Source organism: Anser cygnoides, chromosome 6, assembly GCF_040182565.1.
Source record: "Anser cygnoides isolate HZ-2024a breed goose chromosome 6, Taihu_goose_T2T_genome, whole genome shotgun sequence".
Taxonomy (NCBI): Eukaryota; Metazoa; Chordata; class Aves; order Anseriformes; family Anatidae; genus Anser; species Anser cygnoides.
The window spans coordinates 34715637-34742582 of record NC_089878.1 but is presented as its reverse complement, the minus strand read 5'-3'; the positions used below and the strand labels follow the sequence as shown (position 1 = coordinate 34742582).

General features: G+C 40.9%; 1 protein-coding gene across 13 annotated transcripts in view; it reads left to right on the top strand.

Moving 5' to 3' along the window:
• NCKAP5 (NCK associated protein 5) overlaps positions 1–26946 on the top strand; it is a 438779-nt gene that overhangs the window by 85781 nt on the left and 326052 nt on the right. For all 13 annotated transcript variants that reach the window (XR_007169250.2, XM_013186421.3, XM_066999996.1 and 10 more), the window contains one exon: positions 3607–3735. Coding sequence is in view for 12 of the 13 variants with exons in the window: in XM_013186421.3 (XP_013041875.3) it covers positions 3667–3735 (69 nt within the window). In the remaining variant the exon portion in view is untranslated. The remainder of the gene's footprint in view (positions 1–3606; positions 3736–26946) is intronic.

The window sequence follows — 26946 nt, the reverse complement described above, 5'->3', positions numbered from 1 at the left end:
GAGAGTGCTTTTCTATGTTAATCACACCATTTCTCCAGGGCATAGTTTTAGAGCCATCTCCCGAAGTAATGAACATGCTTGTGTTGAGTACTAAAATTGCTGCACTTTAAGATACGTAATCAAGCTGATGCCTCTGGCTTGCTGGCTTTATGAACGGTGAGGGTACACAGTATTGACGCAAGATCCCACTTAGGGCTTCCCATGGGACATTTTTTCTGCATCCACACAAAACCTACATCTCTGAGCTCAGTGCAAAACTGAGCAGGCAGTAGGCAAACATCTGGGACCTGTATTCTCACAGACTGATCCCCACGTACCTCTTCAGGATACGGGCGTAATCACTGAGTACCTCTACCTTCAGTGCCTCCCCTGGTATGCTCAGTGTAGATGAACTCTAGTCCCACAGGGAAGAGTCCTACAAGTGGGCAAGCTTCCTGCAGCACAAAGGTATGCCCCCCAATACTCAGCTCCCAATGTGAGCGCAGTATCAGTGAAGACACCAGAAATCAGAAGTACGTTTGCAGTGTAGGTCCCAGTTCAGCCACGCCAAAAGGGATCATCAGGGTCTGAATGCTGATCACTGGGGTCTCTGCTGGGAAGACATCATCTGAGAGATATCGACAAACAAACGGTCAAAGAAGGCTGATAAATTTCTACAGCCTGTTCTCTTAATAACACAAACATAGTGTATTTGATGGTTGGGCAAACTGATTCTCAGTGTTTTTACATTTCAAGACTGCTTTGTCTGGATGGCCGTTCTCCTGTGCTGAGCTTCCCGGGAGATGCATTACTTCCAGTTTGAATTCATTTTAGTCTGTGGGTTGGTCTCAGAGGAAGACAGATTTACCTAGGAAGGTCATTTTTCTCTGTGACAAGAAGCATGCTGCACAAAAATGACCATTCCACATGGAAACTTGTTCTGGTTTTGTGAAGTACTTCGCTCTGATGATCGTTTTTTTTTAAGACCTCCCGAGTTGGGTGTCCTGAGCCACCAGCATATGTTGATACAGGCGATGTGTTATCTTGTAAGGTAATTACCTTTGATTCAGAAGTTTGGGTGGGTTCAGCCTTAGGTTGATAACTTTTCAGGAGAGATCTCTGGCAGCCTGCTAATAGTGACATGCCCAGAGATTTGAGCTCCTGTGGTGTACATGGGGAAGGAGTCTGCAGGTCTGAGGCAGCTTCACCATTGCTCACGTAGGTAGGTGAGCTGTACCTGCCAGGGCTACAAAGGGACAGTAAATCCACTCTCTGAAGTGCCCAAGGCAGCTCAGTGTATAAGCTGTTGGAATAACTAATAATCCTTTCTCCTTTTCCTTCTGAACTAGGATTTGGGGTTGTTCTGCCAAATACCTGCAGACAGGCACTTCAGGCACTGAAGTTAAATACTTGACCTTCTGCCGGGATAATTGGCTCCAACTGTAGCTGTCACCGGCTCACTCATCTGTAGTGCTGTGCTTACTGATCAACAAAGACTGCCTTGGTGGAAATCCTGCTCTCCAGGCACGACAAATGCACAGAAAAATGACACAAAGATTACATTAAGTTTTTTCTTTCGCTGATTTTTGTCATGATCGCAAGAACAATGTAATACATTGTGTCTGTGTTTGTAAGGATTGTGGTATGTCTTCTGAGACATGATAGCTAATCAGGAAGCAACGGTAATTGTGCGATAGCATGCCATTGTTCGTCCTTATTAGCTGAATTAAGTAGTGGGTGTAGCTTTAGGATTGGTGCTACAGATGGGAAGCAGGAGCTTGCAGGTAAAACTGGAACAAAATACACATAAAGAATGATCACAGTGCTATAACAGATATTCCTACCATCATGTGTGTTATTTAGATTAATGTTATAGAAGCTGATTTTTGTCCATTTTGGAGAAAAAGGGCTGAATACTGGCCTTGTGGAAGTGCAAACCAGAAATACAAAGTGTAAGAGAGACCAGGTGCTGTTTCTTAGACCACTGATTTACCATTCGATCTCTTGCTAGCTGGACCAATTACGGATCCCCCATGGGAAATGCTTTACAAGAGCAGTCCCAGTTGTGATGTCCACGTTGTACCTGATTGATTATCACAATTTGTGTGCCTCTGGGAGCCCTCTGAATTCCAGCTGCCTTCTGGGGCTTAGCCCGGAGCATCCTGATCTCCTTGCAGGCAGCCCGTGCTCGGCCCACGTGCTGAGTCCCCTGTGCCCTTGTGGCAGAGCATTTGGGGGCAGTTGGGAGAAAGAGTTGGGGTGGATTTATCTGCTTGATATCACCGCAGTGACAGATGGTCTAGTTCACAGGTGCATGAGAAGCCGAGGCTATCCACAGGCATGTAAGCACATCTGGAGGCCAAATGTAAGGCTTCTTTTGGGGACGCCAGCTGCATTACCCTGCAGCCAAGCCCAGTGGTATTCATGCCTGTTGTAGTCACCTGGCTCTTGGTAACTGATGTTGCTGTTCACAATGAGCACCAGGGATCAGAAACATATAGATTTGTATTTTTCATCTTCTTTGTCAGTTAAGTGCAATGAACTGCTCTAGGTTTAGAATTAAGTAGTGCTGTATGAATATTGCAACCTTGCTAGAATTATGATTTTAAGTAGGCTTCCATATCAAGTCTTGACTAAAAAAAGTGGACAAAATCTTATGGTGAAAGTTCTTCGTCTTTAATGAGAGTTATCCCAGAGTAAGAGATAGGATGTTCCCTCTGATACAGTAAATTCAGTGACTGCAAGGTGTAGAAGAAAATTCCTCTGTTTGGTTCAGCGTTCATGGGCTATCTGCCCACTTCGATTTAAACTCTGATTTCTGTTACTATTTTCTGTAAATCCTGAATAACTTCTTTAGCTTTGCCCATGCTGCCAAATCACGCACAACAAATACTACCTCAATATAGAAGCTAAAACTTTCAAACATGTTTCACCAGAACCATGTAGTAAAAGAGAGACTTGGTAGTAGCTATGTGTAAATTATGCCTTGATTTTAGTAGAAATCATCAGTGGAATAAACGAATCCTACCAAATCAGTAAGACTATTTCCCTCCATGCTTTAGGTGAAGTTCCCCGGCCATTCTGCACAGTCAGTGGGACTCTTTGATTATCACAGCCAAATATTTGACCTTAAAAATATAAGGAAAGTGCTGAGGGCATTAGTGTCTCATTAAGGATAATAGGAATTGAAAAGCTTTTAGAACTTGTCAGGATTAGTTCCAAAATTTGTACATCACAGTAGCAGCACAGATGTGCCAACAAGCAGGGCTTACTGAGGAGTGCAATTAATGTGAAACGAACTGTTTCCCTCCCGCAAACCCCAGGTAGTTCGCTGGCTCTGCAAATCCATTTCCCAGCCCGGTTAAACAGAGACTATTAAAACACAGGGTGTATTGATAAAGACAGTAGTAGTAGTAGATTTTTTTTTATTTTTTTATTTTTTGGTGATATTTCTGTCTGGAGAGTTTAGCTTTTCTGGCACAGAAAATTCGTTCCTGGAACACAGCCTACTATGGACACAAAGTCATTAGCTGCTGGGTTATTACAAAGTTAATGATGAAAGACAGAAACTGTTAAGTAGCATATTGAAATGTGCATTTATTTTTATTTTTTTTTTTTTTTTTGCAGTGATGCTGGAAAGAGTCTGACATTTCTAGTAGATGAAAAGGAAAAAAAATAGCCTCAGCTATGGAGAGAAAAAGACAGCTGCAGAAAAGGGAATTTGGGAAAAGACTTTCTCTGGACAGCAGTCTTGTGGTAAGAATTAATATTTACCGTATCTACTAAATATATCTTGTGTCATAAAGATACAGTTGTTAAGAAGCAGTATTCATAATGACGTACATTTTGAAGATGTTTATTCATCACAGTGTCACAACCTTCCCTGATTTTTAAGATTCTCCAGAGCAAAAGTGGTGGAGGAATTTTAGAGCACCCTAAATAGAAACATGTCATCATATAGAAGAACCTCCTTGAATTCACTGGATTCTAGGAAGGAATCCAGACAAGTTACCAAACTTGTAATTAAAATCTTACCTCTGTAAGCCTCTGTAGGATCACTCTGTTGCTTTATACTGAGTGTATGAGAGCTGTAGGTAGCTGAGGTCATCTAATCAGAAATGCTTGTTTTACTGTTGAGGATACCAGGAAAAATTTGTTCACCGTAGTGAATGTATAAACTACTCTAATATCACCTGAAAGAGAAATGTAAATGCCACATGCTGTAAAGTGATTGTTTTTGATATATATGGGATTTGAATTTATTGGGATTATATTCTAGATTTATATTTAGGTAATGTTTTCAAATGATGACTGAGATTAACAAGGGGTTTTTATAGCTGTACTACGGATACATGACCGGAAAATGCTCAAAGATGTTGAACAGTTGTGTGAGTGGATAAACATGCCAAAGTCAAGTACTCAGCATGCTAGTGGAACTATTAATGGAACAAACACTGAAACAAGCAAAGCTAAGAGGTCTGAGGAAGCCCATGCCGTCTCTTTGACTTCCATAGACAGTGTCTTCTGCAGAAGAAGTGTGTCCTTAGCTTTTGTTAAGAGAGCTGCCTCTTTTTTCGAGTGTTCATACTGCTGGGCTGATGCTTGGAAGTGCTGGGAGCTGGTAGGTTTGGCACTGGGAGCAGCAAGAGTTGCATTCGGTTTCTGGGGGTCACCAATGAATGATAGTTTGGCTCCTCACACAAAAGCCACACAATATAAAACTGCTCAACGAACAGTCCTTCTTCACTCATGAGTTATGAGCCAAATGATTCACGAAACAGTACTTGATTAAACGGAGGAATGATAGCAGCAAGGTAACAGGTCAATAGAGAATAATCAAGCACTCCTTTCCCAGAGTGTTCCAGCAGTCATGTGAAGCCCTCATCTCTGTTGATTTCTTGAGGTTTCTCATCTCCCGTAACACCGTTCGCACCCAGTAATGGACTGCCGGGCCCCGCCCCACGCCGGGCAGCAAGGCCTCACCACGGCGGAGCTAGGCCCGTGGCAGGACCTTTCCTCAGCAGTCCAAACGCAGGCCATGAACTGTCAATATTTATACAGAGAAAAGAAAAATGCTTATGGAAACTGGGTAGTGAACACTAGCGGAAATGCTAGCAGTTGTGAATTTTGCACAAAGATAATGCTTAGTATGGCAAATCAGTACTGTTTTCACTGGGGTGATGGACTAGATTCAGCCTTTCCTTCATGTATTAAGACAGGAATTATCTTTTCCCTGAGGTGACAGCAAGGTCTGCTGTCTGGATGGGAACAAGGAACTAGGTATTTCTGGCTTCCAAACCCCTCTAGTGCTAATTTGGGCTTAATTTACAGCAAGGTTAGTGCCCCATGCTTAGTTCTTACCCTTTCGCATCAGTAAGGGGGGAGTAGAGAGAGACATTTATTGTTGTCATAGCGAATATTGTGGGTGTAGCACCATGAAAAGTGCTTTGTGTAATAATTAGTGCTGTTGGTATATTAAAATGCTCCTTGTGGAGGAAAAAAAATGAACCTGTGGCTCTAAGAAAAGGTGATTTTTCCTCCCTACTCTTTGGCAAGCAGTAAGTAGAGTGGGAGACTGTGCACAGATTAAAACCAGCATTAAGGCACTGGCTTGAGGTCAATGCATTTATGCCAGAGTGTGCCAGCTGAAGATTTGTCTTCAACTAGACCATGTTGGTGATAATGTGTTGAAGGAAATGTATAAGGGAACGATGAAAGGGATATTATTTTGTGATATGTTTTGAACATATAAACGTATCACACCATCAGGCTGACACATTTTTTTACAATGGCTTCTTCTTCCCGTGACAGTTAAAGGTTATGCTTGCCTGCATAGTTTGTCAGTGCAAACTTCCATTTTCAGTACTTGTATATTACAGGTCAGTGTCCATTGAAAGTTTGTATTGAATAGAATGTATATAACTAGATTAAAGAGTGTCATCCATAAATTTAATTAGAAACATGTGACCATTGTTCGTAGTTAACTGCCAGCTATTATTTCTTAACAAACCGACAGAGACATTTTGAGATTAGAGTGCCTTCAGCAGCACGTTAGTAATTCACACTGTATGTCCTGTCCCATGAAATTCAACCAGGCAAAACGAAGCACTCATCTCATTTTCCCCAATTTCCTGTTCTATCCTACTTTTGTCTGTAACTTCTTAATTGTTGCCTTCGTATCATATGTCTGTCTTCATTACTCCTGTTGCCAAATTCCATCCAAGTGCCATGTTTCACTCCTGCTCCTGCCCACTCAGGTCTTTACATCTCTTTCTTCTTGAGTCTTTTCCCAAAGGTGTTGTGTTTAACCTCTCAGGCATTCAGGGCTGGACACTTTGCTTGGAAAACTTGGCTCTGATTTGCTTGTAAACTATGGCTTGCCCTTGTTTGGTGGAGTCTTCCAGCATTCTCGTATCTTTGAAAGAATTCTGATTTCTGTGTGTTTAAATGAAGCACATTTCTGCTTTTGTATTCTGGACCATGAGTTACAAACAGGCGTTTCTGATAACATTCCCCACCCTGCTTGGCTATGCTGCTTTTCCCATCTGCATCAGACTGTAGTCTTCTTCTCGAATGTTTTTGCCGTGATATAATCTCCAAGAATTGTTTAGAGATACTTAAAGCCAAAAAATTCCCTCTGCCTCCCTTATCTCTTAGATTCTGAGTATATAGGCTATGATGCTATTTGAAAGAAGTGGGAGAAGAGGAAAGAGATGTTTCTAAACAATAGAGATGGCCTCAACCTGCTTAGAATATGTGTCTGGGCCTTCAAAATATGAATATGAATTTCATCAGAGTGTTCTGTATTCAGGTCTATCCCATCAAACAGCAAGTGTCAGGCTTCAAATGATGTGGATCAATTTCAGAAACCAGATTCTTCAAATGACATGCCAGTGAGAAATTCCATAGACATTAAAACACTCTTCCTTACAACACATGCACAGTAACTGCTTTTTGATCACCTCAGATAAAGGAGAAGAGTTCACAGTTGTTTCGTGTACCACTGTACCTCTTTCCCGCTTGTGTCTTGGGGAAATAAGCTTTAAAAAATGAGGGTAGATAAACCTTTTAAAAGCAAAAAATATAAATGCACATATGTGCTCATAGAATGAGCATCATAGGACATATTCTTTCAATGATTGATTATGGGCCCAGTGGATATTTTCTTTAATGCTTCGCAGGAAGTAAGTAGTTTGAAGCCACGTATTTTAACAAGATTCAGAATCCTACCTTTGATCTGACTTTTCATATCATCCAACAGAGGAATCAGTTCAACTACCATTCAGGTCAAAGGGGAGACTTTCTGTTCGCTCCAATGGAATTAGATTCCTATCAGCATTTAGTCATAATATCACAGCTATTACTCCTGAAATCCCAAGTATAGCTAATGGCTGTTATTGCTCTGTAGGATTCCAGTATTGGAGAACCTTTATACACAAAGATGCTCATTTACATTCACAGACAAAGAAGTTAAGTCTGCAGAGACAATGATGTTTTGTAGCTTTATATTTAGATGAAGCAATTACACATTTTAACTTAACAATTCATACAGGTAATCCTATAAGATCAATTATAGAAAATCATATCTTTGCAATTTCTGGCTGATATTTTTAAGTGGAAACACACTGTACAAGAAGGATATACTTTTTACGGTTTCAAAATAACTTTATAATAACTTTTTGTTTCATCTGTTGTTAAGGTGATTCTACTATGTTTTAGTTTTACAAATGGTCTTATGCAAATTGCTTACAAACAAAACACCATAAAAACGGAGGACTAAAGATCTTCGATTCTGTTTGAATTCCATGTAATAGATCTCTGTCCCATAACACATTATGGCATTAGTAAATATATTTTACCCTATGTGAACCAGCTATAAGATGAACAGATAGACAACAATCAGAGAACAGGGTGGAAGCTTATGTTCTTCTGGATTGCTGTGTATAGATATTGAGGCCAAAGCCTTTACAATGATTGCTGAAGTACATCCTATTGGAATTAAAATAAATCACAAAAATTGTAATGGTGGTAAAATATGTTTATTTGCAACATGTTGCTTAGCTGTCACCTACCACAGTGCTGGATTGTTTTTTATTTAGAATGGAGTATATAACTAGTAAAAGAGAAACAGATCTTTCTGAAGAACATTCTACCTTATCATGCAGCTTAAATCCCTAAATTCTTTAGGTTTTGTTAAAAGGAACAGCTTTACAAAGTTAACTAGTGTGAATATTTCATGATTGTAAAATTTTTCATAAATAATTTTTCCATGTTAAATCTTTCATTTCAGCATATATAGTTGAAAAACTCTAATGAATGAAACTAGGTAAAAACAAGATGGAAAGGGATATGCATTGTTTTTTCACTTTAGACTAAAGTACATAAAGAAAATAGATATGAGAACACAGAAAAGTACATTTAATGCTATTTAAAATTTTGATTTTAATAAGATCACAGCACATAGTTCCTTTGTACTGGTATAATGAAGACATTTTTTGGGTGACAATGCTTCTTTGGTAATATTTGCAATTTATTACTTGGTATGTAGGGGGGAAGCAGCTTAGACAGGGAATGCTATTAAAAAAGCTAATGAAAGGCTTGATTGTATATCACATTTTCCTTACAGAATTTCTTCAACAAAAATAAATAGTTAAAAAAAAAAAAGGCAAAAAAAATACCAACAAACAGATCCAAAGCCAAGCTTTCAATAACTTGTGTGGGAGGAGGAGAGTGTTAGAACATATCACTGCCACCAGGGCCACATTGGCTACTCTGTTCATTGGGGCACTCTTTGAAAATAATAAAAGCCCTATCCTTTGCCTGATCCAAACTGTCCAGTTGTCTCCAAGACCCTTTTGATCAGGAAAAAGTCAATGTTTCAAGCTGTGCTCTTTATTTGTGTGGATAATTCCCAGCCTGACTACACACGTGGTTGGCCCTTACAACTGTGGTGGCATTTAGCCGGGGAGATTTGAGAACAGAATATCTTTTAGAAGCAGCCAGCATTTATCAAAGTAAAAGTTTTTGTTTTATTTAAAATGAGGGTTTTACTTCTGAAAGCAAGCTGCAGGGAAGTGCCTCTCTGGTGGCTCATGAACTGTGCCCTGCTTCTTTCATTCTGGTCACACGCTCCCGTGGGTCTCTGTAGCATTAGCTTTAATGACAGCACTTGGTTGTAATAAGGGTAGCAGTGTAATGTAATGTATCGTACATGGGGATGGGAGTACTACCTGTACCCAGCCAGCCCACGGTTGCGTTAGCGTCATGCGCAAGATCCTTTAGTTTTATCGGAGACCTTTGCTGAGAAGCGTGCACGTGTTGTCTGTGAGTAATGCCTGGGGCTGGGAGCCACCTATTTGGGGTGTAAATCCCAAATCTGTCATCACCAACAAATTGCTAACCCAGTTTGCTAATCAATAAACTGGAGATTATAACAATTTTTTACCTTGTAAGTATTCTGGGAGTGCTCTGTTATTAGCATGCGTCTGCAGCTTGCTCCAGTTTCTTCAGATGAAATGTGTCACAGAGAGAACACCAGTATAGCAAAGCTGTGAAGAATGCTGCACCAGCAACGCATGGAGGGGACTCTTCATATGTAGGAATTAAATCCACTGAAGAGAATAGCCCTGACCTTTTTACTAGTTGACTGTGACACTCACAATTTGTCTAGCATTACTATATAGCATAACATATTCCAGCATTTTTAAATGAAAGGTGTCACTAAAAATATTTACTGGTCATATGCTCACTAATGTTTTAATGTTTGCACCCTAATTACATTTTTTCCACCTAAAACTGCTGCCAAATTCCATATGAATCTGCAAATACTTTCAGTACTCTCAAAACTTGGATTTTTTTGTATATGTGAATTAAAGTTTTATTCAGTTCTGCTTGCATACAGCATCAGAAGAAAAGCATCTACCAAGGGCAGTCAGCCACTGCAAAAGTGTGGTGCAGCACTGGAAAAAACATGCAGAATGTGAGCCTCAAGCACGCAGTTTTCACTGTGTGTTGGAGAAGCAAGCTAAAATATCCATAACATTCAGTGCATACAGCAAGAGCATATGTCAAAGAGAACAGTTTAATGAAGTCAACAAGAGCGTTGTTTGGGGGTAGAAGGCAGAAGAGAACAGCAATGAAGTCCATGAAGTGGTACTAACTTAATAGATTAATGTTTGCACATTCATAGGGAAAACCTTAAAAATTAGAACTGACATAAGAATTCGGTAAACTGAATTACCAAGGCAATATTGGAAAAGTCTATTCCTTATGGCAACGTTAGTGACGCCTGCATTGTTCTGCAAATCTGCCAGTAAGGACATCACTCCACAGACTGGGCAAATGCAGCCTTAAAGGCATAAACTAAAGTGCTATTAGCTGTCTATATAATATACAGCCCTGTAATTTGCTTGAAACATCATATAAAAAGAAAATCCTAGTGTCTATAGAATGTGTAAAGACAGAAGAAGAGAGTAAGAACAGATTGTTGTGTTTAATGGCGCTGGGCACGCACCAGGATTTTGCAAAAACTGAGCTGTCTAAATGTATTGCCAGTAGCATATATTTCTCTGCATTTGCATTTTTAATTAATTTCAATCAGAAGAAGAATTCCAGAGTGTCAGGGACTAGAAAATACAAACAAAAAGAACCATCCGAATGGAGCAGTTCACAGCAGCAGCTGGCGAGAAAGGAGAAAACACCAGTCGGGCAGGAATGCCTTTACTGACGGCAGCGTACCACTAGCACTGGTGTGGGAAACGCTGTGGTCTGCATGGGTAGTTTAAGGACATCATTTATGAGCACGGCAGTACATCCAAGGTACTAGAAGAAAATCTACACCAGCTTGGATAAAGACAGCGTAAAGTGACCAGTATCACCAAGTAAGATGGAAGATGGTGTAGCAGTGGTGGAGATGTCTGTTTTGGATTTCATTGAGGAAGAGGTTCAAAACCCAAATGTATAAAGCAGTGGGTGTCCCAGTGGCAGGCAGTTACAGTAAGTGCCTGTCTTGGAGTCTGGAGCAGACTAATAAGGTAAGTCAAAAAATATGCAAGTTCATAGGGACTCAGCGCATTTGGAATTTTCTGAGGAAAAAGAAGCGTCAGGCCTAATGTGAAGAAACAGCACTGTTACCTGCCAGCGCCCCAGGAAGAGCTGAAATCCCTGCTTGGAGTGATACAGGTAGTGACCTCTTACTTCAATTAAAACTACTTTATACCAATAGAAACCAGTGAGCCTTTTCAGGAGCTGGAGATGTGGATAAACAGCGAGCAGTACTTGCATAGCAAGCCAGATACGATGTTTCCTGAAGAGAGAGGAAAAGTAAAAGCCTCATATATTGCATTCAAACCAAGGAAATAGGGCATGGAGCCTGTTGTTCCCAAGCAACAGTTGGAACAATACTCCTGCTGGAAGATGCCTCAGTGGTTTATTGATCAAAAGCACTGACACCAACAACAGACAGAAGTGCACTTGGAGAAGGGAATTATTTACCATTTGTTGCTGCACATCAGAAGTTGCATCAGTACATATATATGGCGACATGGTGACAGCTGAAACAGAACACAAATCCCGAGAGAGCATGCTTTGACAAACTGCTGGCTTGTGCTTTCTCCTGTCTTTGGCACATAAACTTCAAGCGACAAACATGAGACTCGAATGTTAAAATGAAAGCTTGAAGAGAAATTTCTGTAGCTGATCTGCCCTTGTTCATTGTCACAGAACTCAATGCAAAAGTGGAGGAAAACTGAGAAAGAAGTATGGAGAAGAGGTGATTTAACGAGTTCCTGCAAATTAGCTGACAGATGGGCTGAGAAAAACAGAGGGCAATGAAATTCTGTGGCCTTTAAGAGAAGCAGGAAAAATCAGACTGTGTTACGACAGGGTCTCAGCAAATTCTCTGTCAGACTTTCAACATGAAAATATTAAATCCTAGACAACTTAAAAAAAAAAAACAACTTTTAAAGAAATTGATGTGATTGCAGAGGAGGAACTGAAAATGAAAATAAAGGAGAAGACAAGACAAATGTCTGCATATATTTTGAGGGGAGGGAGGAAGGGAGCTCATAGCAATGCTTAGAAGAAAACGGTCATGGATTCACCTCAGCGTGGAAGAGACATTGTGTGCCTTGAGCTGACTTCTGCAGGATTTCTCAGCATCCTTCAGCCAAGGACGTGTTAAGGTTTGGATTAAGCTCCAGGATTTGGAGGCATTGGGGCGATTTGCAGCCTGCAGGTCTGGTGTTTGGGCCCTGGGGGTGGCTGCCACCAGGCCCCCCAGCTCAGCTGCCCCTCAGGGCGAGGAGGGAAGAGCCTGAGCGGTGCGGGCCTGCTCCGGCTGTGCTGCTGGGCCTCTCTCTCCTTGCCCCCTGCCCCTTCCCCATAAATTACGGCGTGGCTGTGGCAGATGCAGGCCCAGCCACAGAAGAGGAAAGGTCGCGGAGAGCTTTGGGTTTCACGTGAATATTCACGCGCTGCGCGGCCTGCCGCATGACTGCGTGCCGCGCCGGGGCATAAAGGTTGCGTATCATTGGGCTGGCTGCAGATAAGCTGTTACCAAGGGAAATGGATATACCAGGGGCCCTTATCTGGGTCTATTAAGCTACCAAATCCAGCAGTGTAATTGGAGGCTTTGCCTGCCCAGATGTTGGGAGCAGAAGGCTGTCTGTAACAAGAGATCTGAGGAGATTGGGGTTAACTAAATAGGGATTTTATTGACAAACCTTTAAAAATGCTTCTTGCCTTCAGCAATTAAACATAACACCCTGAGAAGGACAGGTCTCCTCTGTCTCTCACAGTTGCCTGATTTTGCTTGAATACAGTCCTGGTGAGAAGAGAGAGAGGAATTATGTCCTGTGTTGTTTTATAGTGTTGATATAATTCCCTGCCCTGTGAGACTGAGTATGAGCAGTGAGTCTACCTCCTGCGGGCTCAGTCATGGCCTGACATCCTCTCAAATGTCCTATTTTCAATATTGTTACATCCCTGGGAGGATCTACATTTCTCTCATGGAGTTGTGTCCATGCAACTGTAAAAAGGGCAGAAGGGATAGAAATCTTAGGACCAGGTAGATTTATTTTACAAATGCTATGGTTAATGAAAAAAAAGTTTTCCTGTTGTTCTCAAGTTTTGTGCATTTAGTTCAGTTACTTGCAATGATTGTGGGATAGCCTTGGATCAAAACTATTTTGAACTGTCTGCAAAACCAGAATTTCCATCCTATGTGGGAAATTCTGAGACTTTGATACTTGGTTTAGACCCAGTTAGAATATCTTGGGTTTTGTTCTAAAAATATATATATATTCTTTTGGCTTTTTTGCCCATTTAATTCTCTAGCTATTATTTTGGTGCTTATTAAACCAATGATTTTGCTCAAAGAGTCTTCAGCTTTGATGTTTACATGAAGTGTTTCCTCCTGAAAATTTGAGTTAAAGCGCTGTATGTTTTGCTTTTATGGGATAAATGTTTTCTGACTAATAACCAACATTCCAAAAAACTGGCTAAATTTTCAAATTGAAAGTATTCTGCTTTATATTGTAAACAGAGCTACATAGAACTGTGCAGTGTGACTTAAATATGGCTTTTGCTCAGCACCCCTGGAGGCAGGGACATTCAGGGATAGGTGCTCTGGAACCAGACATTTCGCTTTTCTAAGTACTCTGTAAGTGCTCCTCAAGCTCTAATTGCTGTGATTGGCTTTGCTGCTGGTTTCTAGTTACTTCTGCTCTTGTATCTCGGAGCTTGCCTCTCTGCTTTTGGTTTTTAGGGCCTCATTTGACCCAGATAGGAAGTGATCTAGGAACATCGTGAAGCATTTAGAGTAACTCTCTATTATGAGGAGAGTATTATTGGGATATATAGTTACCCATATAGTTACCCTATTATGAGTAACTCTCGCATTATGAGGCATTATGAGGAGGTGACAGTGTAAATCCAGAGAGTTTGTGTGATGTCAATGGGTATTTTTTCTAGCATATAAAGCAGACCCAAATAATTTGGGCTGGGAAACACTTTCTCAGTTCATTTCTAGAAAACGTATTTCTGTAATTACGCCTCAGAGTTTTTCATTATAGTGAAAATCTCTGCTAGGTCCAAGGGGAAAAATTACCTCCACTGTTTCCAGACACCCAATATGTTTTCCCTTTGCTTGAATTTATGAGTTTTGGCAAAGATAACTCACAATGTGATCATGTTTCAGGGTAGTGGTTTCTCTCATTGAATCCAAAACCAAAGTATAACTGCTCGTAAGGCTCCTATGCATCTTTGGTGATGTATGCACATGGTACATGGCCCTCCAAAATCCCACGAGTCTGTTTTTGCCTCCTGTATATTATTCGCTGGTGTAATGGAACAGTTTTTTTGAAGTAGTAATTACGTCTTGTTTTCCTTCAAAGCATAAATTGTAGTCTTAGTCAAAAAAGAGCAAGATTTGACTCTTAATGAAAATACTTTTGTTTCCACTGCTTTGTAAGAAGGTTCAAATATCCCCGTTTGTCAAGATCTTTACTGGAAGACAAGAGCTTTAATCAAGAGACTCCAGTAGGTGCAATGCAAAATTCCTCTGGGAGGTATGCATCAGACCTGGACAGCATTAGAAATTGGAAATTAGAAGTTGGAAAGGAGAAAGCAGAAATTAGGAATCAGAATGGGTATTTCCATCCTGGGAAATTTGATTAATTATTTTGACATTTTTCTTTTCAGCTAGAACTGTTTATTTACTTAGAAATTCTTAATATGTCTTCTCTTAAAATGAATTTTGAAATCTTTTTACTTTCTTCCCAGTCTTGCTGTACTGCCTTCAGAGAGTTACCATTTACACACCTTGTGCTCCCCTGCTGCACAGCTACCCCGTGGCACGTACGCAGCCTCAGGTTACGCAGCTGTCATCTGCTGAGGTGCTCTGTCTGGAGGGAAACCAACCCCAAACCTTTTGACTCATTTTAAGGAAGGGTGTGTGTAGATGTGTGTGGGTTAATTCATGTAGATTGCCCCCAGAAATTAAACATTTTCTGTTATCTTAAAGGAAATCTGATTTTTAAGAATGATGTTGGCATTTTCTTTCAAAAATTCAGATTTTTTTGGAAGAAACTGTAGTCTCCTGGAGAGTATCCAGATACAAAAAATCCTGACCAGCTTTACTAAAGATATACAAGATGATGATATGTATATTGCAGTCTATATATTGCATTATTCCACAAAGTAGAAATTTCAGTGGCACTGATTAGACAGATACCTCAGACAGAAAAATGCATACTCTAAGGTGACAGAATCTGATGTTGCAAGTGTCTGCTTCTTTATTTCACTTGTGTGTCTTTTACACCCTTTAAACTCCAGGAACGTCAATGGACTTGTTCCTCATGTACATTTGTCTAAATTAGACAATAACAAAGCTAACATCCTATATTTGTTCCGTAACTATTTTGACTCAGACATTTTCAGTTCTCAATTCGTATCTCATATCTGTTTCTCCTGCTGTTCCTGAGGATTGGATAGGACTTTTCTTTCATTTTTTGTCTTTGTAAATTGGATTGTCTTGTGATACTGAATCACACGGGCTGTCACTGGCTAAGCAGCAGGTTCCTCCTAACCCCCTTCCATGTATGGTTCTGTTTGATGGGATTGTTATTTACTTTCCAACCACCTTGTAATCTTGGTTTCATCTGCGACTTCAAGCTCTCCTTTGAGTACCACATCAACTACATTGTCAGGGCTTTTTTTTTTTTTTTTTTTTTTTTATCAGTGTAGGAATTCAGCAAAGCTTGGGTCTTGCTGTCTCAGCAGGATACAGAGGGTTCGATTTATGTCTGGATAACAACACAAGTTGAATTATTGCAGTAGCTGCCTCACAGCCTCTCAGATTGGCTGCTATGCGGTATTGGTAAGTTTGTGCAAAATTCAGCAGCTAAAGGACACACAATTAAACATGGCGAGATATCGACACACCACACCTATGCAAGGCATGGGATTATTTCTGAATGGGGCTTTGTTTAAACTTTGTTTAAACTTTGGGGCATTCAACTTTGGGTACCTTGATTACAGAAATGTTGGAAATCTGAAACAGATCCCATCAAGTGGGACACTGGAAACTTTCAGACTCCGTAAGTTCCTCTGACGGTCTCAGCCATTAAACCTCCACCTACCCAGACGTTACTTTTACGAAGACATGTTAGGCAGGGAAATGCTAGCTGCAGAAGTGCAAACCATGCCAACGTAAAGATTTGTAATTATACACAGATCAAAGAATTCTCCATGGCCAAAAACTTTCCTAATCCGGATTTGACAATTAAAACAGGGATTCAGCTACTTTAATATCTGTAAAGAATAGTTTATGTGGCACCAATATTATAGCATCTACTCTTTGAGTACAGAATTAACTTTCTGAAATGAGCTATTATGTTAGTTAATTCATTTATACATTAAGATTAATTAAAAAATAAATCCTTTAAGTATTTCAGAACTGTGAGATAATTTTAAACATTTTATGAATAAAGGAATAGCACTAACTCTTTAAACTTTCAAAAAAAGTCAGAACTAATTAAAAACTTACAGTAAGTACAGTTAAAACTTTTTCACACTTCTTTGTATCTGAAAGTTCCTTCTTCAGAAGAGAAATGTGCAATATCCTTCCTTCCAAATGGTAAATACATTCTCGATGTTTTTCCATTTGCCTAAAGTGGAAGGCATGGGAAGGCATCGTGTTGGGATGGGACAGGACTGAAAAGATGCTCGCTGCTGGTCCATATGCACTCTGCCGTAGCTACTTGTGGAAGATGGACAAGACAGAAGGTCAGTTACAGCACTCCTAGGGCTGTTAAGGCATAATTTACATAGTATTGGCCCACCTCATCAGTAACCACATCAGCTCTTTGTAAGAAGGATGCTGACTTGTCTGCCCATCGTTGATGATGTGACGCTGCTATCTGGGCCAACTCCATGCTGCTGGTCAGGAGCAGTTTCAGGCGATGGAATGGGAAGTCCAACACAGGCCGTGGTTTTCTTACCCACCATGTCCCCAGTGTCACCCACAAACGTGGGCTTCTGTTGAAGGGAGTTTTACCAACTTGAGCCTGGATTCAGGGTAGTCTTGGTGCATTCACAATCCCTGTGCTTTAATAACATGATGCGACCAGATAGAGGTGAGGTTTTAAAAATGAAAATAAACAAATACGGAAAAATAATTTTCTGCTGATAGCGTCAGCTCTACTTTTAGCCCTTTTGCACTGAGAATTTTGTTGGCGTGGCTGTGTGGCTCTGTGCAGCCGTGCCGTCAGATCGGCTCCCACGTGCAAAGCTCAGCCGGTGCAGCTGCGGCGGGAGGGGTGGTGCTGGGGTGCCCCGTCGGCTGGCACTGACTCAGCGTACGGGTTTCAACGTGCCCGTTGCACCCAACTCAGTGAGGAGTTGGGAGGCCTCAACCTACCTTGCAGAGCTGCAGATATTATTAACGATTGTAAATGTGTCTGCTCCGTTTGTAGAACTAGCTGCAGGTATTTATTGCAGTGGCAGCCCGCAGTCCAAAGGCGGGAGGTGTAATCAGCATCAAGGTTAATGATGCTGTTCCCTGGGCTTTTAGCAAAGTGTGCTCCCCGTGCTTTGTGTGCGCCCAGATGCCTGAGAGAAGGAAATAAGACACTTTCTGAAATGAAAGAACTGCTGTGAATTAAAACTGTGTTGACCCAAATCCTTGGATCCAAACACTTCTTAATAAGTTTAGCTTGGGGCCCGTCTCAAATGAGAGGCAATAAGTAAGCCAATATGTTGTCACCCAGTGGGATTCAAGATTGCTGGAGGTCACCGAGGTATAAGTACTTTGGATGAACTTTTAATAGTATTCAATAATTTTCTGACCTTGGATAACGGTGGTGACCATAATTGCATCTCTTGCTGCAGGGAATAGCATGGTCTCCTGTAAAACTGGGAAAGAGTTTGTACTTTTCTGCTTCCTACCTTTCACTAAGGTAGTTGGCTAAACAGGCAGCTTCTTTGATCTATATTTTATCATTCCTATAGGATTAAAATATGAACAAATATTCAAGAAAGAGTGTTCAGTGTTTTAATATGTATGATTTAGAACTAAGTTTAATACTAAAATGAATATTAGGTTGATTTTTCTCATATTAAAGTTAAAACCTAACATATGTTTTGGGAGCTGTGTTAGCATCTAGAAGTTTGGGGTTACTGGTTTCCAATTTCAAAACAAGTGTTTGAAATATTGAAATATTTGAGAGTAGAAAAAATATCAAATTTCATTGAAAATAAACAAGGGGAGGCCTTCTAACTCTTGTTTACCTTGTTTTGACTGTTTGAGTTTGCAATTTCTATCCTTTTCTTCCTTTAGGACTGGAGACTGATAGGTGTTTTTATCATTGCCTGTTATGCTTATTAAAATACAAAGTCCTAAGCACACTAGTTGGGCTTTGAACTCGCTCTTATTTTCATTCATATATAATAATATGTAAAATTTTAGGAAAGTATCAATCCCTACAGGCAAGATAGAGAACATATAAACATATAAAATATATATGTTTAAAATCACTTCTAATGTGCTTTTGGAGCACCAAATGCAATTGTGAGATAAAATATGCAACCTGAACCGGTTCTTGTTTATTTAAAGGCTAAGCTAAATGTTCTGGTAGATTAAGACAAGCAGAGGGAGGGGCGGACAGTGAAGTTTAATGCTAACTGGCACACTTTCTGCCTCTCTAATCTATATATTACAGAAGAACTTTTCTGTCAACCTCCTTTTCAAAATTAGGCTTGCAGTTTGAAACTCCAATGTAAAGATTTCGCCCCCATAAGCTCTGGAGTAAATTGAGAAGCCTTTTAAGAAAGCTAGTGGACCGAGCCCTTATGTGGTATAAATCGGCATCGATGCTAATCAAACTATTTCAGTTTATACTAACCTGGTATCAGCTGGAATTAAGAGCTTAGCAATCAAGCAAGTGTGACTAAAATCAGGTCAAGAGACCAGAAACCTGAAATATTTCCTTTGGCTAAGGCTGCTTAAGGCTTGCTGTCGTTTGGTGAAGGGCAGTCTGGTGAAGTTTCTACAGATTTATGCTGGTCTGAGTGAAAGCAGGAGCCTGGCCCCGTAGCTTGGTGAGATTGCTTTTTTCCCTCAGTGGAAATCTCATCAGCATACTCTTGTCTCTGTTTTTCATGTGTCTCTGTCAGAGAAGGAAGTGCTGATAGCTTAAGCACTTAAGCCTTTCTCAGTGTTTGAACTGATTGCTTAGGTTGTGTAGCAGCTTCGGAAATCAAGTGTTCACTTTAAGTATCCTTCCTGCCATCGGAGGGATTCAGCCTGGGTTCAGATGTCTTATAACCTGCAGGTATTACAAGTCGTCTCCTGTCAGCTGAGAGCAGGAATATTGGCAACACAGTCCCTGTAACCACTTATGGTGTCTTATCTAAACACCCCTTGCTCAGTCTCCGATGTGTGAGCCGGGAGGATGAGAGTCGCATGAGATGGAAGATAATGTTTTGTTGGATTTCCCTTTCCTTCGGGGAAAGCCTATAAGACTGCAAAGTACTGATTGCCCATTTCCAGTTCCCTTAACAATAACGGTGAGAAAGCTTTATTTAAACAAAACTGAAGACATACCCTATATCGTCTGGGAGGAAGGCATGTCTCACGGAGGACATAGGGCTTTCAAACACCAAAATGTTTGGCACTCTGTTGGAAATGAATTTCAAGACCTGGAGCTGCAGCCACTGGGTCTGTCCAGCCCCTCTGGTGTCCACGCTAACAGATGTAAGGCTTTTATAAAATACTGCATGTTCCATGCTCAGCATCAGTGGCAGAAACCTGTTCTGTACTCCTCAACCATGCCAGGTCTTTTTACTTCTCAAAGTTTATTTCGATGAGGCTGAAAAGTAAGGAGCTAATGCAAAAGTGATAGGGTTAACTTGGGTGAGCTGTGTTGAATTTCCCAAGTGGAGGAGCTGGTGTTGTTTTGTTACTCAGTTGCTGTTAAATGTACCCAGGGTGCATGCAAGAGGTGTCAAAAGCATGGGTAAGGAAGGTAATTAGCTGTGCAGGGAGGTAAGCAGTGAGCTGGTGCTCATTTCGTATACTCAGAGAACAGCGAGGTAATATAATGTGTGCTGTTTCCACCTACAGAGCTTCTCAGATCCACTAATTTCTGTGTGTTTAGTCTGAAGGTTTCCTCAAGAAACAGATCCACTTAGAGGCAGCCAGCATTTTATTCATGGCACCGAGGCAGGGTTTTGCACAGACTCCAACAACAAAGCACGAGGCAACGCCGAATGCGCTGAGCACAAACATGCCTCAGTGACTAGAGCTCCCTAAGCTTATTTAGCACTGCGCACTGCAAAATATGCTAAACAAAGAACAAATTGCTGCTCTAAAGAGCTTGCAGACATAAGAACCTGGATCCATATGATGCAGTGAATAATCTGTGCCAGATAAGCCTCCTAGCTGAAATGTTCTGAAGAAGTTCTTAATTGGAAGGAGCAGGGGGATGGAAGTGGGAGTTACGTGTGTATCATTAGCAAGAGAACAAATGTCTCCAGCTTTAACTAATGTTGACTACAATAAATTAAAATAAAAAGGAGCAAACTGACACTTGATTTGAAGCTTGCGATGAGCGTTAATTTGAATTTTTGTGCTGCACCTGGCTTGTTTCATAATCTCGGCATTACTTAATTGGACTCTTTGTACTTCAATTTTGGTATTTTAAGAAATGTCAGGTTATTACAAGTTCCAGAACAAAATAATGGAGAAAAAGAATCCTTTCAAGTCAGATACTGTTACAATTTGTTATTTTGTGGTTTTGAATGGAGTTTGACTTGCCTTCCCTAAACATCCCCGGCTCAGGCTGGTCTTTGTACCTCAGCATTTCCTTCAGCTCTTCTCTGCAGCCGTGCTGCTGCTGGGCACCCTGTGCTGCCTTTGGGCCTGGGGCTCTCTCCTGGGGGTGAGGGGATGGGGGAGAGGATTTGCTCATCTGTAACTTGCAAGTGCAGGTGATTGTCTGAGGAATTTACATAACACATTGGTTTACTGAGGCTCGTCTTTGATGAGCGGTAAGGAAGGATCCGGAGGAGGGAAAGCATATTTAAATTTGAACCAGGAGCTTTGACATTACGCTGGTTAGTGTAGCATTAAATTAACATGCTCTGTTGATACTTCTCAAGAGCTTATGTAGCAGTGCTGCTTAGGTACCCATTAAAATCAGTTTTAAGGAACGCTGTAGAAATGATAAGGTAAATTATACTGAATTAAAGGACAGGGACAGAGCGTTCAGAGTTTTCCTTTTTCATACTCCAGAGTCAGGTAAGAAATTTCATGTTCTAGTGGGAAACAGAATTAACTTCTCTCATATCTCTTGAAATCTCCTGTTCGTTTAAAGTTTGTATTCTCTCTTCCCTGACTTACTTTTCCCACAAGCTGCAGTTCGTCTCCTGCTTTGGGGAGGAGAACACAGTACTTAGGGAGAGACCTTAGGCTGACTCTGAACTCTCCATGTTTGGGGAGTTTGCAGGTTGAAATGCTGCCACATGCAGTACCCAGCATTTCTCATCTCAGTTCATTCCCCCCAGCGGAGCTGGTCTTATCTTTTCACCATAACATATATCTGAATGATGGGTGGTTGTGGGTATAATAAGTCTCGTGGCTGCTTTTTCCATAAGTAATCTGAGCAACTTGACTATAAATAATGTCAAAAACATGACCTTTGTCCCTACTCCTGCCATTTTGAAAAAGCATTTTGAGGGATATGTTTAAATGCGACATTTCTCTATCCTACAAGAATGTCAAATTTACAGTGCACTCCTTGCTTCTGTAAACTTTTAAAGTAATAACATTGGCAGCTCAAGCAAGCAGAGTTATTCAGTTCTGTGCAGATCCTGGGATACAATGAAATTATGATGTCAAGAAGATTCAAGCCTTTCTTTAGTCAAGCAAAAATATTGGCAGAAAACAAATAAGATCCAGCTTTTGTTAGTGACCCAAGCATCCTTCTTGGGTGCGGTGATTTGAGTTGAGAATATTGTTTTATCAAATACCATTCTAGCTGTAGAATTCCATATAATGCAATTCAAAATACATTCAATATTTCAGTTTCTTGCAATTTTCTATGATGTCCATTGTAGCAAATATTTCTGAGACAAACAAGCAATAAACCTGTCACTGAATGAACTCCGTTTGTTCAAAAATGTAATGACTGTCCTTGCTACAAAAGCTGTCCCTTCAGCTTCACGGGAGATGAAAATGCAGAAAGAGATATTGCAGCCATAGCTCGATTCTGTAAGCACTTGTATTTTAAACCTAATGGCAAAGTGTATGTAACAAGTGCAACACTTTAAAAGAATTTTTCGCTAATGATAAAATGCATAAGTATATGAGTTAGGTTAAAAATTGGAAAGTTTTTACAATTAATTGTGTATATATTAATGTATTATAGATGGCATAATGGAATGCCAGCTTGGAGCCTTTCACTTTAGAATACCTGCAGTTGAACCAAAACCGGTAAGGTCAATGGAGACTTTTGTCGTGCTGTCAGCAGAGGAACCTGCTGTTGCCCAAATGAGGACAAAATGGTTACAACAGAGGAGACAGGAGACAGAGTGATGCTTATTTACTTTAATTCCACTATTGGTTCATGCGAGAAAACTTCTTGTATTGCGAATTCTGTCTGTCATCCTGAAATTTTTCAAAATATAAGTCGAGGGGCAGCCTGGAGAGGGAGCTTTATTTTGGGTGCACAGATGGGGGTGGATTGGAGCCTTTAAACGCTAGAGCTGTTTTCCAGGAGACGACAGGTTGCCAGCAGCAGCACTGACCCCAGCAGCCGATTACACGGACTCCTCAACTGGCATGCTCGCTGTGAGTTTAAGTGTGCAATAGCTTCATCTGATCAATTGACGCGTCCTTGCAGCTTCATGTGTGAAAGCAATCAGGAAAAGAAAACAAAACATCCAACAGCCGTGTGTGGGCTTTCAGATGGCAAACAAATGGCTAATAAACCACTGACCCAAGGCGGTTCCTGCCAAATGGGCATCCCCAGGATACCCCCCACACATCACGGCAGGGGTGGAGGAAAGGAGCCGTTCTGAACCTTCGTAAAGTTGCAGCGTTTCCATATGTATACAGAAGGAAGTGATGGCAGTATTTTATATGTGATTAGGTTACAATTTTCCAGGCAGGTACAAGCCTACGAGTCGCACAGAAGGCACATTCGATGTGGTAGAATGTGATATCTGGTCAAGTTAGAAGGCCTGGGGCATGACCGGTTATCATCAAAGCCTCTTTGAAGGGCAACAAAGTTGGGTGTTCTCAGGAACCCCCTAAAAACGTAGGGCTGTCAGAGGAACTACTGACATCACAGGGTGATGGTGGTTGTGGCATGGGTTGCAGGTAAAGGCCTTTTTAGGATCGTCGCTGCCCTGGCAGAAAAGGGAAGGTCAGGGCGGTGGGAGGGACTTGTCTTCTTCTGGAAGTGCAGTGCAGCTTTGGGACATGCAGGGTGTCTGGGCAGTGACCTCTCCTCCTGTTCCTGGAGCAAAAGTCCCCAGCCTGGCCACAGAGAAGTGATTCAGAAGAAACTCCTCAGGTGGGAACTGGGGAAGCTCCACAGGACGGGACTGAAACAGAGGGTACTCCCTGTTGCAGTGGGTTACTGTTCACTTGCTTAAAGGTTGCTCTACAGCTCGTGCCGAATCTCATCATTTGATGGATTGGCCACGTTCTGGGCTGTATTGCGTAGAAACTTCTGTCTCTGAATTTGCTTGAAGGGAGGAGATACTGCTGGGATTTTTACTGGGATTTCCCTCCTGTAAATTTAATGCTATTAGTGTGTTCTAGTTTTTCGCTCTCATTCACCGTAGTTTTATCCCTGTAAAATAAGGACAAAAGAAATCCCAGAAGCACGGTTTGTACAATATTTTTCTAGTGTGATGTTTTTCTAGTATTTGAGATACAAATGCCTTGCTAAACTTCTTTTCAAAGATGGTTTTCTTCCATTTTTTTCCCCTTCCCTTCTGAGATTTCTGGGCATGACAGAACTGGAAAAAAGCAGTAAGAAAAGGCAGTGTGTGGTGCATCCCCAGCAATTTTTTGAACTTTTCCACTTTCTGTAACTGTGAGTAACACAGAGTTTAGGCTACATTTCAGCAAGGTCTGCTGTGTGGCTGACCAGTAGCTTTAGGGTGATAGGTCTGTCCTGGTAGATACAGCTTGGAAAGGTTGATAAATGAGTAGGTAAATGAAGATAAAGACTTATCTGTATTTTCATACTTGGAAGTTTTATGTTTGGACAGTACAGAGTTAACGGAGCTTTTACTGCCTGGAAGGAGCATGGAAGGGATAACCTTACCCTCCTGGTAACCTCCTACTGCCTCAGCTGCCTCAAGAGCTCCTGCAGCAGGCAGAATCAAACTCCCCTTATTAATTCCCTCCACCGCCCCAGTTACTGAATGAAATTCTGGGGCCTTCATTACGCAGGAGGTCAGACTGGGGATAATGATGGCCCTGCTGCCTATGCAATCCAGTACTAGTGCAGTTCGAGAGGGGTAAGGACCAGGAACCAGATTTCGGTGTCATGCCCTCATAGTTTCTTTTCTGGTTATTCAGCTCGGTGATGCTACGAAGCAACTATATCACTGGTTTGGTTCTCAGAGGGGAATGAGATTTGCTGCAGTTTATTCTTCTGTGTAAGCAAACAGCCAGGGAAGGCAAGGTCTGGCATAACTAACTTTTCAATGATGACAGACAAAATGGCGGTGGAAAAGAAAAACCGGTAATTAGTGGCTGCTTCTACTTCATGGCTCCGTTTTCACAGTGGCTAATGCTGTGTCTCAATTCCTTCACCAGTAACTTGAGGCTAATAGCTGCTACCTTTCCTGAAGCGCTTTGCAGTCTTGCGTGAGCGCTCTGGAGGACAGGGTGTCATTATGGTATGTCACTGACTTTATGGGCAGAAGTGACTACTGATAACTCGACACACGGGCAAACTTTCATCATCCCCCGTGGAAGCAATGCATGAAGAGTTGCTGGAAGCAGTGTGGGAAAGTTGCAAGGGAAGATGTGTGAAGGGAGGCACAAGCAGGTAAGCGAGCAGCCCTGGCAGAAGTGTCTCACCCTCTCCTAATGCATTGACTTGAGCTCCTCTCCTTCCCCTGACTTTGGGGCAGAGGGAAGAGTGGTTGTTGTAATAGAAATGTGCAACCCGTACAATCCCTTTGACCTTTAGGCTGGAGGAAAATAACATTCAAAATGTTAATTTCAAAACAAGAATTTCTAACGATATGTGAATAGCAAGTGATTTTTTTTTTCACCAGTAAGAGGGCTGTTTCAAAGAACAAAAATGCTTTTGTATTTATTTTGTGCTCAACTGGTTTGTACAAAATCTGTCTCTTCCTGTTCTTTCTCGACTAACGCATCAGATAGTGACTTATCTTGTCTGCTTGCATTAATATCATTGATTTATGATAAATGCTATAACACAGTGTGACTCGTCTGAGTTGTCGTGCCTTCAGTGCAGGACTGTCACAATGAAGCCTTAAAGGATGTGTGCCTTTTGATTCACTACTCTATCAGCACTGTGCTGATCCTCCAGCAATTTTTAGAGCTATTTGTTTCATCTTTGCCATGCGTTGGGTATGCTTTTGCTTTTGCTTTTAGATTCCAGTGGAAATCTGAAATTGATCTGTCAAAGACCAAGATGATCTTGGTCCTCAGTTTGCTTTTTAGCTACGGATTTTCCAAGACAGAGAAGCATTCCGAATAAGTCCAGTCCTGGGGAACTGGACAAAAAATTGTTCTCCAGGACTGTCCCAACCAGTGCAGATCATGGGATGAATCAAAGCTAGGTGCTTTATCACTTCATATTGCAGCCAGGAAAAATAAAAGGGATAATCATTATTTTTTCTTTAACTTTTCATAGTAACATGCCCGTTTTAAAATTAGGACATTTCTTGCTGAAATGTATCCGATTTTTATTTTTTAAACTGATAAATCTCTCAGAGTGGAATTTATAAGACGGAGATAAAGAACCTGGACTGAAATGAGACAGACTACACCAGCACCTGCTTAGTCATGCTTTTTTATGTTTCATGTGGATACCCAAACCATCTACTTCCTTCATCTACTATGAAATCTGTTGAAAGGTCTCTGTCGTTTCCCACTTCAGCATGGAAAAGTTATAAAGTGTGTGCTTAGACATTTGTTGTCCATCTCTCTTTTATATATTTGTATCCACAATGGGACATCTTAGGTTGTGCCACTGACACATAACATGAAAATTGCTTTTTCCTAGAAGAACTGGTATAAATGTTATGAATATATGTTGAAAATCCTTTAAAGAGCTATAGGACACGAGTGGGGTGGGCACCAAAATACAATCTAGGAGTTTATTCTGCCACTGACTTTCTAGCAATTCTTTTCATATAGCAGAAATAGTAATACTTAACCCACAGGGATATCTGTGAATCATATTCGAATGAAATTGCAATGTATGAATATTGTGCTGGATTTCTATTAGCTATTTTGAAGTTATACATATTTTATCATATGAAGTATGCTAAAAATGGTCCAGATCTCCTGCTTGCCTATTTTATTTTAACCGGTGTTGACAGCTAGAGCTGGTAGAAGCAATCTGAATTAAAATTAAAAGGCAATGCACCCTCCACCAACTTTTTCTATGAAAAAAATTAGTTCATTTTGTTGATGAACTCCATTTGAAAAACACACAAAGTCTTGTTAAACAAAGATAACAGTATAATGGATATCCACAACACTCATACACCTGAGGCATATGTTGCTTTATAAAATTCAGGGGCTAGGCTGTCCTCTCATTCTGCCTGTCCCCATCACTTTCTGTGTGCATACACAAACACATAATTGTAAGTGACTCATGATTTTTTGAGGGGTGATTTTGGTTCTGAGTTAGGTACAGTGTGTTTGTGGAAGTAATGGCTATAATATTTCTTTTGAAATGCTATATT